The sequence below is a fragment of the Ptychodera flava genome, chromosome 6 (assembly GCF_041260155.1).
Source record: "Ptychodera flava strain L36383 chromosome 6, AS_Pfla_20210202, whole genome shotgun sequence".
Taxonomy (NCBI): Eukaryota; Metazoa; Hemichordata; class Enteropneusta; family Ptychoderidae; genus Ptychodera; species Ptychodera flava.
In genome coordinates this window covers 11334567-11352587 of record NC_091933.1, presented here as the reverse complement: position 1 = coordinate 11352587, position 18021 = coordinate 11334567, and the positions used below count along the sequence as shown (strand labels likewise).

Here is an 18021-nt window from a genome sequence, read left to right as displayed (position 1 = left end):
CTCTGATTCGCCCAGACGATCACGTGATTGTGTCTTTATTTATGATATACTGCACAGTTGGCCATTCCTATCTCCAAAGTGGGTTTCTTTCACATTGTTTTTATTTTCATAACAAGTTTCAATATACTGATATTATATAGCAGTAAACAACCCCTATAGGTTGGGTATACCACTCGGTTTTGACCATTTCACTCCTTGTACACACGAGTGGAGCTCGTGAGTATATGTTGTTTACCGGTCAAAACCGTGTGGTATCCCTTCTAAATGGTGCTTTATTGCTTCTATATCACTCGCGATACAATTAAAGAAAAGGGATTAATTATTGCTGCTGTCATATGAACTTAGCATGAAGACTATGAAATCTACTTTAGAGTTTGTTGGTGTGAAATACATTAAGTTTTGACATATAGTTTTAAAAATTGTGCGTATTGAACTTGTTTGCATCTTTAAAAAGTACTTTCATATTGATGCCTTATGCCGAAATTGCCCGAAAACACAAGCATAAATTCTGGTTCGAGGACCGTCACCACCCAGACAAATACTCTCTGGACAATCAACACCAGACATTTGCCCCCGGCTAATTACCAACAACCATTTACCACCGAGACATTTCCCCCAAAGACATTTACCACCCGGATATTTACCCCCCCCCCCCAGTACTATTTATAACGACAATATTGCTTTGTCGAAAATGATGACAAATGGGAAATGATGAAAAAGAAGGTTCCCGAACGATCGCGAAGACTGCGTTTGCATTTTTTCGAGTAATTTCTCCTGCTGGTGCCACATGACCTACTTTTTGCTACGCCTTGCAAGTGTTACCACACATTCTAAATTTTACCCTATGCCTAAACAGGGAAGCGAACCCGAACGCCCGATACTAAAGACCCTCTCTCTAACCCCTACGCCATGCAGAGTTGTCTGCGGCTGTCAGTTGAAATATTAATCTTGAACTTGAAAATGTATGTCTAACCATGCATTGTATAATAAATGAATACTATAAATGGATAATAATTATAATATTTATTTCTTTAAAAACGCACTTCACATACTTCACAGTGCGCTTTACACACTTAAATCGATAAAAAATACCAGAAAGCAAGACAAGAAACGTAAAGTGTAAAAACAATCAAATTAGGTAAAATTGTACATGGTGAAAAATGATCAAAATTTCTGCAGAGTAATAACAGTCCAAGTAAAAACATGATTAAAATTCTACGGAGTAGGCATCAGTAAACGTTAAAAATGAATCACGCATCAACGGTTACTGAAAAATGGTCACCCTTCCAATATATTGGGAATCGTGCTTTAAAAAAGTGAATCTTTAAATAGCGCTTATGACATTAAAATAACAACTATATGATGTTAACGGACTAAAATGATGTCTCTATACAATCATTTTATTGCCTTACCCTAAACCTAACCGTGACTCTAATAATATTTCTCTTTTTTCATTCTTGTTTCTCTAGTCAAAACGGGGTTGCATCGAAAGTTACATACATCTTCAGTTTGATGTTTTACGGTTAGAATGTGTGTCAGATGTTTCTTAAAATATATACCAATTTCTTCAGCACCAACATATGAAATACAGTCCATAAGGCTATTTGAATCATAGACAGTGTCTACGCTATGTCGAAACAAAGTTGAAATTGTTTGAAAATAAATATGATGAATCAGACATCCTTTAAAATTAATTTTAAAAAGAGGGGGTAATTGTCCGGGTGGTAAATGTCTTGCGTTGTATGTGTTCGAGTGGTAAGTGTCCGGTGGTAAATAGCCGGGGGTTAATGGTAGATGGCAAATGTTCGGGAACTAAATGTCCGGGGGTAACTGTCCTGTTCCCTAAATTCTTCCTGTGATGCCTCATCCAAAAGTTATATCAAATAAGCGATTTTGTTGAAATCCAAGCTGTTATATGGCTGTGAACTTTCTTTCCCTTGTTTGAGTTATCTAAATGAGTAAAACGTCTTTTATTTACCACCATTTAACTTTCTAGTGTTATTTCATGCCCTGAAGAGTATTTTTTATGTTCATTTTAACAAGTAAATATCAGTAAAGTAACATAAACTTTTGAATTTAGTCACGTGTTAAGAAAACAAGCTCATGCAACCACTAAATCTCAAGACACATACTTTTAATGTTGTTTTTCTTGCTTATTGCACTAAGTTCTTACCTTATGAAAAATTGTTTGGAGGAACAGGAACCTAATTAGTGGGTCTGAAATTTAGCAAATTTTATGATTTACGGTCAATGGCCTATATAAAGTCTAATCGACATTCGAATATTAATTTATCCACTTTAAGTTATGTAACAGTGGAAAGGCCACAATCTTGGCTTTAAAAATGTAAATTTATAGTATTTTATTGTTTCTGTTTCCGTCGAGCGGTAAATATGTGACCCCTACCCCATTGTTGAAATTCAAGATGGCGGCCAAGATGGCGCCAAATGAACGCCATGGGACAATATTTGATTTTGGGAACATCAAAATTCATTAACTATAGACCCTAAGGATTACAAAAATGTTGGTTAAAAATATATCCATGGGGTGCATGGGAATCCTACCTTCCGACCCGACTATAATACTATAATACTATAGACTATAATGTGTGAATAAGTTAGTACAGCGTTCCAACATGGATTTAAAAAAATTAAAAAGGAAAAATAACATAGATACACATACAATTTTGAAAAAATATCAAGTTTGGCATACCTTCTGATCATTTACATCTTTGTTACACTGTATGGAAAATGTATTGTAAAATGATAACAGGTACCCCGGAGTGGAAGTAAGCAGTACCATTACATTCAAGGAGATCTTTTGTGCACCGCAGTCTACACTATTTTGTGAACGTTGATACACCTATAGCACTTTACATTGATAAGTTTCTTCTTCGGCCTGGTCTCGTGTACAAGTGTGAAACTGTCCATCATATTAGACAGACAGACAGACAGACAGACAGACAGACAGACAGACAGACAGACAGACAGACAGACAGACAGACAGACAGACAGACAGAGACCGATAGGCAGAGAGACAGACAGACAGATAGATAGATAGATAGATAGATAGATAGATAGATAGATAGATAGATAGATAGATAGATAGATAGATAGATAGATAGATAGATAGATAGATAGATAGATAGATAGATAGATAGATACCACACACACCGAAGCGGGAGCTAATAAAGGCTGCACAGACACACACTCAACTTACACGACCAGAGTATGGTGAAATCGCATTTGTGTACGAGAAATTAGATAACTGACTTTCATCTGAAAGGGTCATTTCACTCTACATTGTTGTCTATGGCGCGAACTATGAACAAGTTTCCCCCAATACAAAACAAGATACACTTGTGCATATATGCTTGACAAGTAATGTAAGTGTATTGTAGTAGAATATAAAGATTAGAAGTGCACAAGTGTATAAGAAGTTTGATTTTGGAATTTCATCAAAAAGTGTCATTTCACTGAACATGGTTGTCTACGGCGCAAATTATGAACAGTGTTTTTCCAATAAAATATTACCTACATGTATATCTGCGCATTTACACATGTTTGGTAATTGACTTAGATGGACTTTACTGGAATGTATGGTGGTAAGATGGGCATTTGTGTACAAGAAATTTGATTTTTGAAAATGACTGCTTAAAGTGTCATATTTTCTCACTTATCCCCTCTACTAATTGTAGTCTATGGTACAAACTATGAACAATTTGTGTCCCTTAGTGCATTTGTAAAGGTTTGACAATTGACGAATATCTAATCCATTAGGATGAAGTGATCAGAAATGCTTACTACTAGATGTGTAACAAATATGATATCAAAATTTCATCAAAAGACATCAATGTGTTATACATATAAGCACATCGGGAAAACTATGAAAAATCCAATATAAACCTAGTTATATCTGTTAAATCATAGACTCTCGAACACTTCATCGAGGGTGTACGGTCAAATTGATTTATTTGCCTGCATGTCTTTCTCTCAAGCCCATTGTTTTAGTACCTCCATGATAGTCAACCGTCACTGTCATTTCTCGTTCCCATATTTGCGGTCAGCATTACACGTTTCAAAAGCACAAATGTTTATTCATTCATTGAAACACAGCTTTTTCATTGGATGACCTCTGAGTCAGAGAAGTGGTTATAAAAGAAGTGTTTTCCGCGCTATTCAGAGTGATTTATCGGTATATGATTTGCATTGAGTAAAATGTTGAAACTCCCTTAATATGAATTTTTAGGGCCCTCCTTGAACACCCGGGGGGTTTGTACCGTGCCAAAGTTTAATTTTCGGTGGAGATTTTTATTCAATGTAATGTTCGTGTAGTGTCGGCTTAATTTCATTTTCCCTGTGTTTAGACTTGCACTTGTCTAGGATCTCGACTACGTATTTGGCCTCCGTCCATACGAAAGCAAGAATACGTATAGTCGAGATCCTGGACAAGGCCTTGTGCTTTGAGCATTTTCTAAATATCCGCTATGCATGCCACACTCGAGGCTTGACTAAGTCGCATAGTCTGAGCGAGCTAAATAAATTTAAAGTAAACATTTGGTATTTATTGAGGGTTTAATGGTACTCTTGTTTATAAAGTGTCTCTGTTTATGTAAACAAGCAATAGTAAACTGTAATATCTCAGATCTGTAAATCACGTGCACCTGCTTTACAATCCAATTTGTTTTGTTTTGATTTAACTTATGTGAACATTCCTATCGCTGCGACTGATGATTTACACATTATATTGGCTCAAACACCGTTTTAAAGGAAAAAAATCCTACATGGTATATGATATTAACTCTAATCTGCACCGCTATCGTTTATACTTTTGAAATATTAAAAGAAAGACTGTTCATTGCAGAGTAGGTACTCTTATTTGCTGCATACATAGTTATGTTATATCGAGCCTCTAATGGGACGGTATTTTTCCGTGAACATTTAAGTGAAACAAATACGTTCAAACCGGCAAAAAACACTTAAATGCAGTGATGATAGTAGTTAAAGTTTTTCGTGACGATTTTTTGGTGAAATTCAGGTCAAATAAAGATTTCAACCGACTGGTCTCCCATTGATTCTGTAACCTGGCTGTAGTGTTCATTAATATCTGGTGTTGACACATCCTCCGGCCTTATGTTGTCAGGATGATGGCTTTCAAGCGTTTGGCTCTCCTCAGACACACGTTGTACATCTGTAAGAGACAGCTGCCCCAGATGAGAATTTGAGTGCGGTTCCAGTCGCAGCGCCGTTTCGTAAGTCGGTGGTGGTGGAATTTCGCTCTCCAAGGGAACGCCTGACACATAGTTGTCTCGCGGCTGTAAATCTAAGTCTTGCACTTCGTGTTGTTCTGACGTCATCGTCGTAGTCGATGGCAAACCTCTTTGTCCCGTCACCGCTGTATATGAAGGCGGATGGTCCATGTCGACTGTAGGTGATTGGTGTGGCGTAGCTTGCTCGGGGAAATTCGGCTGGTCAACATGGTGATCGACATGTGGGACAAGCGGAGAACTGCGAAAGCCGCCGTCATCTTCTCCAACATCAATTGGTCTTCGAATACTGTCTAATGAAATCCGAGCGGAGTTTTCAGCTCTGGTCCGAGTACCTTTAAAGATTGTACAACAAAGACATTCTGTCAATCGTGAAGAATCGTGATTACAGAAAATGGCCAGCTGCGGATGACAGTGGTATTGGCAAGTCAGTTTTTGGTTTCTTTAAAAGCACTGTCATCACCATCATAAACACAATGATTACAAACTTCTCTGCCTCCCAATCTCTCTCGCCCGGCCCCACCGTTATACCTGCCTTTGATTTGATATCGTAATACGGTACTCACGCACAACGTTCCTTCGATTTATCCAAGACTGTTGCTGCCACCAAGGTACATTTGGTTCAGGGTCTCGGCGCCGACATTTCCAGTCCCATGTCATTCGTACCATCCCCGTGAAAACGCAAATGTTGATGAGTGACACTATACAAGTGATGGTGTAGATAACGATCAACGAAACGCTTTTAATTTTGTCAGATTTTTCCGCATCCTCAAGTAGTTTAGATCTTTCGCAGTTGTCACCATAGAAACCATAATCACACTCACATTTGGTTCGATACCAGTAGCAACGGCCATGTTCCCCGCACCGATTAGGATCAGAACATAGACCTGAAGGGGAAACAGATATTACAGAGCATGGTTGAACGAACCCACTAGTATTTCCTCATTTAACACTTAGAAACTAATTGTTGGTATTTTCTAAGAAAGTACGACACATTAAATTTATACTTTCTGGATACCGAGATCGATAAAGCGGTTTGAGTTGTCTCCAATTTCAGAGCTTGTTCTGTAATAAGTTCCTTGTCACTCAAGCATTCAAGCTTTCTACGTAATGTTCTCATACGATAATACTGAAAAGGCTTTCGACCAAATCGCATGATATTTGATCCCAAAACTTTCGTTAATTTTCATCTGTGTGTATTTTTCAGTCGTTGACAAAGACTGTCACGGCACACTTAAAACAATGATAATACAATTGTCAGTGACTTGTCGAACTGGACTTGAATTTTTGACCAACGTTCGAAAAACAGCTCTTTTTTCTTTTTGAAACTTCGTTGCAGTTTTTGTTACGAACGACAGCTGTTGGACTGATCCTCAAACATTTTTACAAAGTCACATAAACTGTAGATTTACCTCTATTTATTGTTAAAATTGGCATTGTAGTGTCATCATGATAGCAGTTCCAACGGCAAACCTGACAGTGTCGTCCGCTGTATCCACTATAACAATAACAGGTTCCTTCGATACATAAGCCGTTTCCATTACAATCTTCACGCTGGGAACAATCTGTTCGAGTAGGTATTGAAATAAGATTGGAGCCATAACTTAAATTTTGATATGCGCTCAATGAAAAATAAACGACTCGTTTACATATAAATTTTAAAGTTTGTTCAGAAGTGGACCATGTCTCTGATGGGCGGGTAAATTTCATGTGACACGTGTCCATTCGCTGTCGTGTGATATGTATGTTTGGGTTATAAACTTATACAAGTTTTGCTACTCTGGCATCTGGATGAATACGGAAAATGAAAGGCTGAATGAAGTTCGAGATTCAATTCAGTTTAATTCATCAGTTTCTTGCTCAGCTTTTCGGCACCCTTTCTTGGAAAATCAAGTGAATAATCAGGGCTACATCAACAATAAAAAATAAGTTTTTCTCTCATATACAGTATACGTGTACGTGAACTACCGGAGCACCAAGAATTGGCCAGTGGAAGCGAGTCCGAGACTTAGCTACATTTCTAGAGAGTTTAATGAAATTCTCCATGGTTCTGGTCGATCAGGAACTGGGAATGCCAGTTGCGTACATGCAGTTGAATTTTGAAATATCTCAGGGCAATAGAATAGTTTTTATGTCTGATCTTAACTGAAATTAAAACCGAACAGAGAACTCAGTTATCTTCATAAAAACTTGTGTGAAGTTTCTTTTCCTAGAGCGAATGCAAATACAAGAATGCCTGTACAAAACAAGTGATTTGAATGACGTTAGAATTTAGAGGGGGAGTGGTGCCGGCCGAAACGGGTAAAAAACGGAAGAGTGCTTACCAGGAATGACTGTTGTTGTTGTTCTCGCGATCTGAACTTCACAATGTGTACCATTGAATCCATCAAAACAATTACATACTTCGTTTCTGCACAATCCTGACCAATTACAGTCGCGTGAAGTTAAACAATCTAATAACAGAGACAAACGAAATATATGACTACTCTGTAGTAGGGTAATCTTATAACTTTGCCTTCCTTTGACGTAAAATGCTGAAACTGAATTTGACTGTGTGCATTTATGAAAGGGATGATAGCTCTAACTTTTGATTGTATTTTTAGTCCCATTTTGTCACGCTTTGTTTCATGTCTTGAGCCATAACTCAGACATGTCTAATCGATTTTATTCAAAGTTTGTACATGGTACATGGACATTGACCTATGCCACACATACGCACGTCAATTGGTTGCACAATGCGATGTAACATGGCCGCCTGGCGGCCATTTTGTACGAATTTTTCATGTCCGGAGCCTCTAATACTCAGACATAATTCAACCAATATCATTCAAAGTTATCACAAGGACATTGACCAATGTCACACATATGAATATCAAGTTATTTCACGGTACGATACAATGAGGCTGCTTTGTGGCCATTTTGTAACGATTGTTTCATGCCCGGAGCTATATCTAAGACATATTTCAACAAATATCATTCAAAGTTGGTACAGGGATATTAACTTATGTCATACATATCCACGGCGATTTGCTTCACAATGCGATCTAATATGGCGGCCTGGTGGCCATTTTGTAATGATTGTTTCTTGTCCGGAGCCATAACTCAGACATGTCTTAACCGATCTTACTCAAAGTTTGTACAAGGGCATCGATGTATGTCATACATATGCAATTAATTTGTTTCGTGATACAATCCAATGTGCCGCCTGATGGCCATTTTGTAACTTTTTTCCTGTCTGGAGTCACAACTCAGACAAGTCTCAACCGATTTCATTTAAAGTTGGTGCAACAACGTTAATCTATGTCATACATGTGCACATTAATTTTGTCATGATATGATCCAGTATGGCCACCGTACCAATGACCATCAAAGATGCAAATATTTTTTCACCCAGAGTCGTCGCCCCACATTAGCTTGCCACCGTCTCAATATTTGAGGTATTGATGCATCACAGGCTGGACATGTGAACTTGTTCAAACAACCATGTTTGTATCAATAACATTCAAATGAGGTTAAAAAGACAGTTCTTCTCTCTGAGAAAGCCTGACGGTACGCTAAGCTCCCTCCGATCGTCTCTAGACTAGAGCCAAAATCACAGTCCTCAGCAAATTGTACAGTTGTTGAAGTCCAGTAGATGAATCATTACGTAAACAACGGAATCAAACCATAGGGCGCTCAGGCACCTTGTTTGTTTGTTTGCTTGTTTGTTTATGCGTGTTTGTTTCTTTATTGGTTACCTATGATTATTTCCTTATACAATAAAGAACCAATAAGAAGTTGTATTTGTGTTCATATTTATCGTGACGTAACAGATAAAAAAACACCCTTGAACAAACAAAACAAACAAAACCGTTTTTTTATTGACAAATATGAACACAAATACAACTCCTTATTGTTTCCTTATTGTATATTGAAATAATAATTTGTAACAAATAAACAGACTCATAAACACACAGGCAAACAAACAAAGAAGGAGTCTCTGTGCCCTGTGATCAAACCAAGAGGTTAGTTTGCTGTTGGGCCGACTGCGTATGGGGACGACTTTGCAGTGGGGCCGGAATCTATTGTATTCGGAGGAGCTCGATCGCAGCTAGCCGGTAATGCTATTGTTCCCAGACTACTACTATTCCTCGTGAGGATTAGATACCCGTTTCGATATTATTTAGAAATATTTCTTTTAAATTTAATATAAAGTCTTACTTATTTTAGTAAGACTTTTGTACTGCATTCAAGACATATTTTGTTCCTTTTTTAACGTTTTCAATTTCGGCAACGATATGCGAAGTTAATAGGCTGCGTTGCCTATCATGTTGGCCTACAGCGTAGTGTGTACCATATAAACCAAGGAGCATGGCCAAATACAAAAAATCGTTTAGTAGACAGAGCAGTGTCCCGTCATTTATTTTCGACGAGATTTTCATAATACTTCATAATGGAAGAAATGACTGGTTAAAATATTGCAACGGTGCAGTATTGAGTTTTTATTTGTATTTCTCTCTTCTCAAGTCATTCAGCAAACTTTATCTCCGTATGGTCGGTGACAATGTGTAATGCAGTGCAGGAAGTTTAGCATACCAGCCTATCAGCTACTTCCATCGTTAGAATAACTGCTAAGAACGTGTGTTTGGACAGCTCATTACAGTCGGAACACTCTGTAAACCACCTTAAATACTTAAATTTTGCGTCAGTATCTATCTCTTTCCGGTATTTCGCCGAACTTTTACGCGTTTCTTCGCCGAGTCGCCGGGTTTGGATGCCACGGTAAAAACAGGGTCACACAGGTGGTAATTGAAATATGAAAAAGAATAAAGAATACTGCTATTAAACCTTGTTTTGTGTACGAGCCTTTTTTTTCGTTTTCTCTTTTTTCTTGCTCTATGTTTCCTCGTTTCGTGCATTTGAGACCTGACGGTTCAGTGTTAGCATGTTATATGCAGTAAGTAGTGTGCCCTCTCTTGGCGAACTTTTCGTAAAAGGCTTCTGCTTTGACCTCCTTACAGTTGCCATATTTAACGTTTATTAAGGATATTGTACAGCTTGTCAAACGGTCAACAAGAAAGGGCGCACTACATACTGCATACATTATGCTAACACTGAACTGTCATATGCACAAAGCGAGGAAAACACAGGGCAAGAAGGGGGAGAACAAGGAAAAAAACATAGCAGTATTCTTTATTGTTTATCATACTTCAATCGCCACTTGTGTCACCCTGTGGTAAAACTTGCGTAGATGTGGTTGAGCATGCGCGGTATGGTGAGTACGTTGCGTTTCGTGTGTCAACAAAGCCTGAATTCCTGTCCGGACAAGAAGTCATTTTTCACTTGTTTTATTATAAATTGTAATATACGATTGTGAGTCTAGCTGGGCATGAATACTGTGCGATTCAGCACCATTTATCATGTACTTTTATAAATTGTAAATGCCATTTCAAAAAAAATGAAAAAAATGGTTTAAAGTTAGCATTACTGGCCCTTTAACAAGACGCAATAGGCATACCATGAAGGAAATATTAGAATACGTTGAAACCATGGCAAAATTATTTACTTATACATTTCTATGATGACAACTATAAGCAATACAGTGTCAGGTGTGGTAAGTCAAGGTCATTTCCGAGAACAAGACGATAGGAGTCGGACACACAAGTTACACGCATGTACACAGGATGAACAACACGCATCGTCAACACATACGCGACCACACCAGTCGATCTGTACTTGCCATAACTTTCTTCGCAGTGTTTACCCCGAAATCCACGATTACAAAAACATTTGCCAGTTCTATAAGATTCACACAGTCCGTTATCGTTGCAGTCGGCGTCACTGTAACAATCTGAAAAATCAAACAAACAAGTAAATAATCGCAAAATACACAGATAAACATAGAGTATACGATACGAAAATCTCTTCAGGTCTACTGAGAAGTTTTAATATTTTCAATATTTTTTTCAATTGTTGCCAGGCGACAACTTGAATACTTCTTTACATAGAATAATTCCTTAACGATAATGCGATGCACTAGTTAAACCTGCCAGAACCTTATAAAGCGAAAGTGACATACCTCGACCTTTGACATGTGGAAAAGTTAATAAAACGCACAGCACACCGAAAAGGATAGAAGGACGCTTACTCCGACTAGACTTCAAAGTGTATTTCAGCATTTGGTTAGTCACTGTGAGGTGCACGCCAAGTAATTTTAGTTCAAACAGAAGGCGGAAACTTAAACTTCCTAGTTGATCTGTGTATGTTGGAAAAAAATAGGTATTTACAATTCACTTGTAAATGTTAGGCTGTGTTCACAAATCATGGCGAGCGGGCTGGAGGAATCGCGATTGAAATCTTATATTTTTCAGATCCCCCTCAATATACTAAAAAACATTTCGAATCCCCCTCTATATGAGAAAAACTTTTCAAGTCCCCCAAAACTATCATATAGCCGCATATTTATAAGAGATGTAGACGATTCGGAAGGAAAATAAACGTGTATTGCGCAGTTTTGCTGGAAAGTCAGTGTTCGACACTACCTTGTTATGACTCACACATATAATATATTCTGTAGAGGTTATAAAATTGTTGCCAGAAGCTGTTTGTAGAACATATTCCTAAGGCAAGTTTTTTAAATTCATTTTTAAATGCACCAGTGGACGTTTTGGATTTATCACTCTAAGCCGACTTGAATTGAGTTATTCAAAATCTTGCTGAGTCAATGGTACCCGCTGAAGAGCATAATAAGAGAGCACGCAAAATGTGGACTTCTTGCTATATTTTCCAAAATAGTGAAAAACAGAGCAAGCTGACGACCGAAAAAAAAACTGTTCAAGACATATACGACCTAGACGCTAATTACAAACGTTTCACAAAATTTACAATACTGAAAGGTTGAAATATTCTGTAATAAAACTTTAATCTCTGAAATTTTGGTGAAAAATAAAAAAAAATCCATTTATTCACACATGCTTTCATTTAAAAGGCCATTATTTGTAACATTTGACCATTTTTTACCTTGGAAAATTCCATGTTGGAGGCTAATATTTGTTTCAAAATTTTGTTTTACGAAGAAACAACATGATTAGTGATGTTATAGCCACATAAAACTGCTAATTTTTGTTCAAACGTGTTGCCCTTCCGAGCTCGTTTGTTGACGTCTGGCATGCTCAGCGTGCCGGGAGAACGCAGATATGGTGACGCCGCGATCACGCCGGATGTACAAGTTCACGTTTATTGCGGGATCAAAACAACATTGCGTCGTGGATTGCCAGACATCTGGCTACGCAACGTGCTGGGACAATGGACTACGACGTAAGTACCGGGCATAAGTAATGAATATTTATTTTGAAATTGCTGTAAATGGCTCGCGCGGATGCAGAAGAATGCCTACGTTGCAATCCGCGTGTCAACAGAGTTTATATTTCTGTCCGGACAAAAATTGAAATTTTCGTTGTAAAATCACATGTAATTTAGTTGTAGGGCACGTAATGTTTCCGGATAATATGCGATTCTCTGTTATTTGACAGGCTATTCAACATGAGCCAGTGATCATTTCAATCAAAACTAATGGAAAAATCGCCAGAAGATACAGCTAATGGAACTTTAAAATAGAATCTTACTGATCAAAATTTTACTTTAAATTTATGTTTTGTGAATATGCGAACATTTCGTCACTGCATGAACTTGAAATGAATAGTTTTATATATAATATTGATTTTCAGTGATTGTCGTGAAAACAGTGACATTTAATCGTACGTTTGAGGAAAATCAAACATGGTGACTCCATCTTTAATATTTTGTTATTCTAATAAACAGAGTCAGACCTATCTCTGTCACTGCCGGTACAGTGACACTGCCCGCAGGCTGTAGCAGGATAGTTGTATTAACATCGATAATTTTGGCAAATTTTATTTTCGTATATACATCTGCGTTCTTGTTCTACTTCCTACAACATACTGAACTGTCCAGTTTTCAGCTTGCCAACACAGCCTGTTGTGCACAGTGCTTGTGTATCATTGTCAAATGACTTTCAGTCTGGACTCTAATTCAATTATCACCAACAGTTTTTACATTTACTGGCTTTTTTGACAAACTGAATTATTGTTTCAGCATTCACATATTTTTAAATGTTTTCGAAATAGAAGTCATGAAATGCGAATGTTTTCGAAATAGAAGTCATGAAATCCGACAAAATGGTGCTAGGTTTTGTTTAAAGTATTACTAACGTTACAACCATTGGATGGCATAAAAATGTTATTGGATTTTTCATTGAACTGCTTACCAACCAACATATTTTCAAGTCTCCCCTTAAACGCAGAGCAAATCTTTCAAGTTCCCCTCTACTACCCTCAGAATATTCGAATCCCCCTGAATTCCTCCAGGCCCCCTAACGTGAACAATAATATTTGTTTTATTGTAGTTTAAATGGGCCGGGTTCGAGGCTGTGGGTGGGACGGTCTCGGGACGAGGCCACCTAATAGTTAATCAGAATTGGCTTCGACCTCAGAGCGTTCACATGTGGATAGCCTTTGTCCACAGAGCTATTGTTCCCGCCAACAAATAGAAGTCCTCCACCCCCCCCCCCCCCCCCCCCCCGTTTAACAGTATTTGTAATTGCAGCCTTAGCCGGTAACTCAGTGAAGTTAAAAAACGTGATTTGCTTTAACTGATACTTCGCACCTGACGTGTATGTAAGCTTGAGCTCTGCCCATAACACTAGGAGTCAAATGTCAGCATTCTCTCCATCGTCAAATTCTTATATAAAACCGGGATGTTAACCACCAGGTCTTGTTTTTTTTTATTATGTAAGCTTTCCTTTAGGCCAGTCTGAACCCGACTAGTATCGCTGACATGACTTCCTGCCTTTGCCACTTTCATTGACATTTCAATAGCTGGTGAATATCAATATCCAAAGAGCTGATGAGGAAAGTAAGACAGACACTGCTTGCAGTTCATAATCAATTAACCTCTGGACATTCGCCCATCAAACATGTAACTTAATGCTGTGTTTCCGCTGCCGCTCGTTTTTTTCGCATTTTCAGAAGAAAATCATATGTTTACGAAAATATTCTAGTGTTCGTACATTTTGCGAAGACATTTGGCCTTCGAAACTGCAAAATATACCACTAACCACTTTAAAAAAAGTTCGAAGGAAATGTAAACATTGTTTTCGCGCCAAACCTTTCATTTTGCTGAGTTTGTAAAGCGAACCTGCAGCTTGCCCGGAAACTTCTTGGTTTTACACGCAATAGAACACGACTAACATTAACTAACACGACATTCTCCAAAATCTTCAACCAATCAGTGACCCTGTATTAACCATGATTAAGTCTCTGCGCTCGTAATGCACATGTTTGATGTCGGGACCACTTTCGGTATGGAAGCCGTCTTTTAATTGGACAATGCCTTTGCCACCGCGGACACATAGCAGATGTCACTCAGATTCGGAGCGATCGTTACTGCTTGCGATGACGATGACTAAACTAGTAAGAGATTCGATCTCCGAAACTTTATTAAGGCATTACCGGTGGTAAGCTTGATCAGACAAAGAAGGAGATCGTGTAGCTTCGGCTGCGAAGAGCCACAAACTGCGAAATTGCTGGAGATTTCGCAAAAAAGAGCATTACCGTTTTGAACTACGTGAGCTCGGCAAGATGCCGTCTCTGTGCAGCAGATTTGAACGTCATGTACGTTTGAAATCGAAGTTGGAATATAATTTTAACCAGTTCCGTAACGCAAATCTCATTTAGTAACATTATTCGAAGATTGACGGCACGCGGTTTTAGATATGTTCGGGGGTCTAATTTAACTTCGAAAATCATTTGATTTGTTTTGGGAGTGGGTGTAATGTACAATATTTATTTTTTTATTCGATCTTGTCTATTTTGACATCCCCATTTATTTTGTTCAGCGAGTCAAACCATTATCATAGTCTAAGATTGTATCTTTTTATTTTATGTGAATTATCGTCTTTCTGATGCGTTACTTGTAAAATCATTGACAGTCTTGCTTCTATACTATCCATGGTTCGTCCACTCAGCACAGCACTTTGTACTATGGTGCAACAAAGGTCAACATGTACGATCAATTTACATAAATATCAAAGCTCTCTTAAATCCCGGAATATGATCTCAAAAAGCGCGTCACCGCATCATTTTTGTAAGTGACCGAGGATGAGACCAAGGATGAGAAAAAACACATTTTTTTTGCCTTAATACCTGGTATTTTATTGTCAGTTAGGGAATATGACTGGACAACATTGCTGCACAGAACAAAATATTGAAAAATGCAGGTCTACATCGTTACTTTGACAGTCTTACATTTCAGTATTTTCACTGCAAATAAAGATATCGGACTTCACAAGTTCAAATTTATGAATGTATTATTTGCTTTAATTAACTGTACCAATTATGATCAATTCAAGAAATACAGTCATTTTGGGTATGCTGGGATGGCCTAATCATTAAGGAGGAAAAAAATTCTACGGTAATTATTGCATGAGAAAATTTTTCTCAAAATGAGAATCTTTAGTACACATTCTCATTTTTGCATGAGAACATAACCTGCTGACCAAGAGGAAACACAGTTTAATGGCATCGATATTCCTAGTCAGTAGCCTCATTCCAGGGCGATGGATGGAACAATATTCCGATAATAAGTATCCTGAGAGGTAACTTTTCCGATGCCTGACTCATACGCCAATGAAAGGGCAAACACTTGAGTACTTTTGACGGAGAGAAATGTTTCAAATAGCATGTTGTTTCTCTGACAGGCTGTAAGAAGCATGGTTGTGTGAACAAGGACAGACTGTATAATATGGTACTATTGCATATAACACTACTGCAAATAAGTTTAAATTACTCGAATTTAGAGTAAGGCAAATAGATAAATAAATAAATAAATTAATATTAACTAAAACGACTGAATTCAGGGTAGTCCAAGCACTGTATAAGAGTTACGACGGTGAGGTTCCAATTCAGTGTTGAGCCCAAAGTGTTTTAGAACTTGTGTCGACGTCAAGCATAAAAGCTTCTCTTTGGGTCTCACAATAATGCATATTCAATATATTTTGGGGTGACATGACAAACTTATAAGGCACATCTATTAGTTGAAACGCTATCTTGTTTTAGTAATTACAGTTATGGCCGTGCTGTAAATTTAAAACAGAGGAAATTGAGAACGACCACAAAGTCCTCTCCCTCATTTGGCGTTGCGTTACGATGTTTTCACTCCGCAATTTATGTGATTTACCAAATTTCAAATTACAAATCGGTTACATGAGCCATGCAAAGTGTTCTTTCGACAGAGACTGAGTCTATTTAATTCACTACAAGTAAGATGGTCCTGTAAGATGGTAAAAGAACATTGGTTTATCAGCTCAACAGTGAGCCCTGCCTATACGCATTAACGACGTCCATAGCTTTTGAACGTAGTCTGATTCTGCCCATGTGTGTTGTGTCATTGGCGGGAGGGCAGGTTTCATCGGAGCAAGGGTGATATGTCTGTAAAATTTACTGCGACCTTCGAAAGAAAAGTTGAAAGCTGAAACAAAGAGAGTGCATGGAGCGAGACGGATTTACGTTTCAATGAAGTATTGCAGGTCACTGACAGGACAAGGCGGGTGAGACATGCTGTGATATGAAACTCGATGAATGCTGACAAATGGTTTGACGGGACTATTTATTCAACACACAAACCAAGCTTGTGGGTATTTTGTGAATGATTGGACTTCGATAAATTTACATGTCGTGGTACATTACAAATACCATAGACAGTAGAAGTGTGAACGAAAATTATCCACGCTTACTGGGTAACAAATCGTAAAGCTCAGCGAGCGATAGCTGACCAGCCTAACTACCTTACTTAAAAGTGCAATTATGTAATTGAATGTTCATATCGTGGTGAAGGTATAACAACGCACGCAGGTCTCTCAGTCGCTGCAAATCACCCGTGCATGGGATATAGATACGAGGATTTAACAGAGCAGAGGCCCTAACTTAATAAAAATATTGGGCCTCTTGCTTCGATTATTTAAAGTGATTTGTAATCCAAAATTGTACATCAGCAAAGCGCTTACCTTGACTATTTCAACGAATCTAACTGCGATGCAGGAATAGCTTCTTATGACCACGTCATTCCGTGTTGGTGAGTGTTATGTTTGTGTTTTCGTGAGTATACTACGACGTCGTGCAAGCTGTGACGTCATACATTATGACGCGGTGTTAGTTTCACAGAAAAAACCACTTTGTGTACAGGATATGGTCCGCACTTCAGAACTCCCGCAGTGTGATATGAGACCTTGCTTATAACTGCTGCGTGGGGACATGCACGTGTCGCTCTCTGTAAAGTGCGTTCGACGACGTTTGTTTCATTGACCTTATTTCACCGCACTGACACTTTGACCCTGGGAAAACCTATGCATGGTGATGGTGGCGCTCATGCGCGGCAGCGTTGTGATGATCGTTCGTTATTCAGATGCCGCAGCCACCATCGAGAAATGATCACTAGCTGTACTTCTGTTTGTCTGCCTGTCCGTCATTCCGATCCGCCTGCCCAACCTATCCTGCCCGAAGTGTCAAGGCCAATGTCCAGAAGCTGCTGAGCACGGTCAACTGAAACTCGGTCACAACTTTATTAAGGCTGCGTTCACAAATAACGATGGGGGTGGTCGTCAGAGGAATCGCGACTGAATTCTTATTTTTTCAGATCCCCCATCCTAATTACTCTCAAACAATTTCAAATCCCCATCTATATGATCAAAATTTTTATCCCC

The 18021-nt window shown here is 38.4% G+C and overlaps 1 protein-coding gene across 1 annotated transcript; it reads right to left on the bottom strand.

Annotated features, from left to right (window-relative positions):
• Window positions 1-3810: 3810 nt before the first annotated feature.
• Window positions 3811-17616, bottom strand: LOC139134819 (uncharacterized). Its single transcript, XM_070701880.1, has 7 exons — window positions 17326-17616; window positions 11323-11499; window positions 10984-11094; window positions 7589-7717; window positions 6677-6829; window positions 5831-6151; window positions 3811-5599 (listed from the first exon to the last, which is right to left on the bottom strand). The coding sequence occupies exons 2-7, from the start codon at window positions 11420-11422 to the stop codon at window positions 5037-5039; spliced, it is 1377 nt and encodes a 458-aa protein (XP_070557981.1). The 5' UTR covers window positions 11423-11499; window positions 17326-17616; the 3' UTR covers window positions 3811-5036.
• Window positions 17617-18021: the final 405 nt, after the last annotated feature.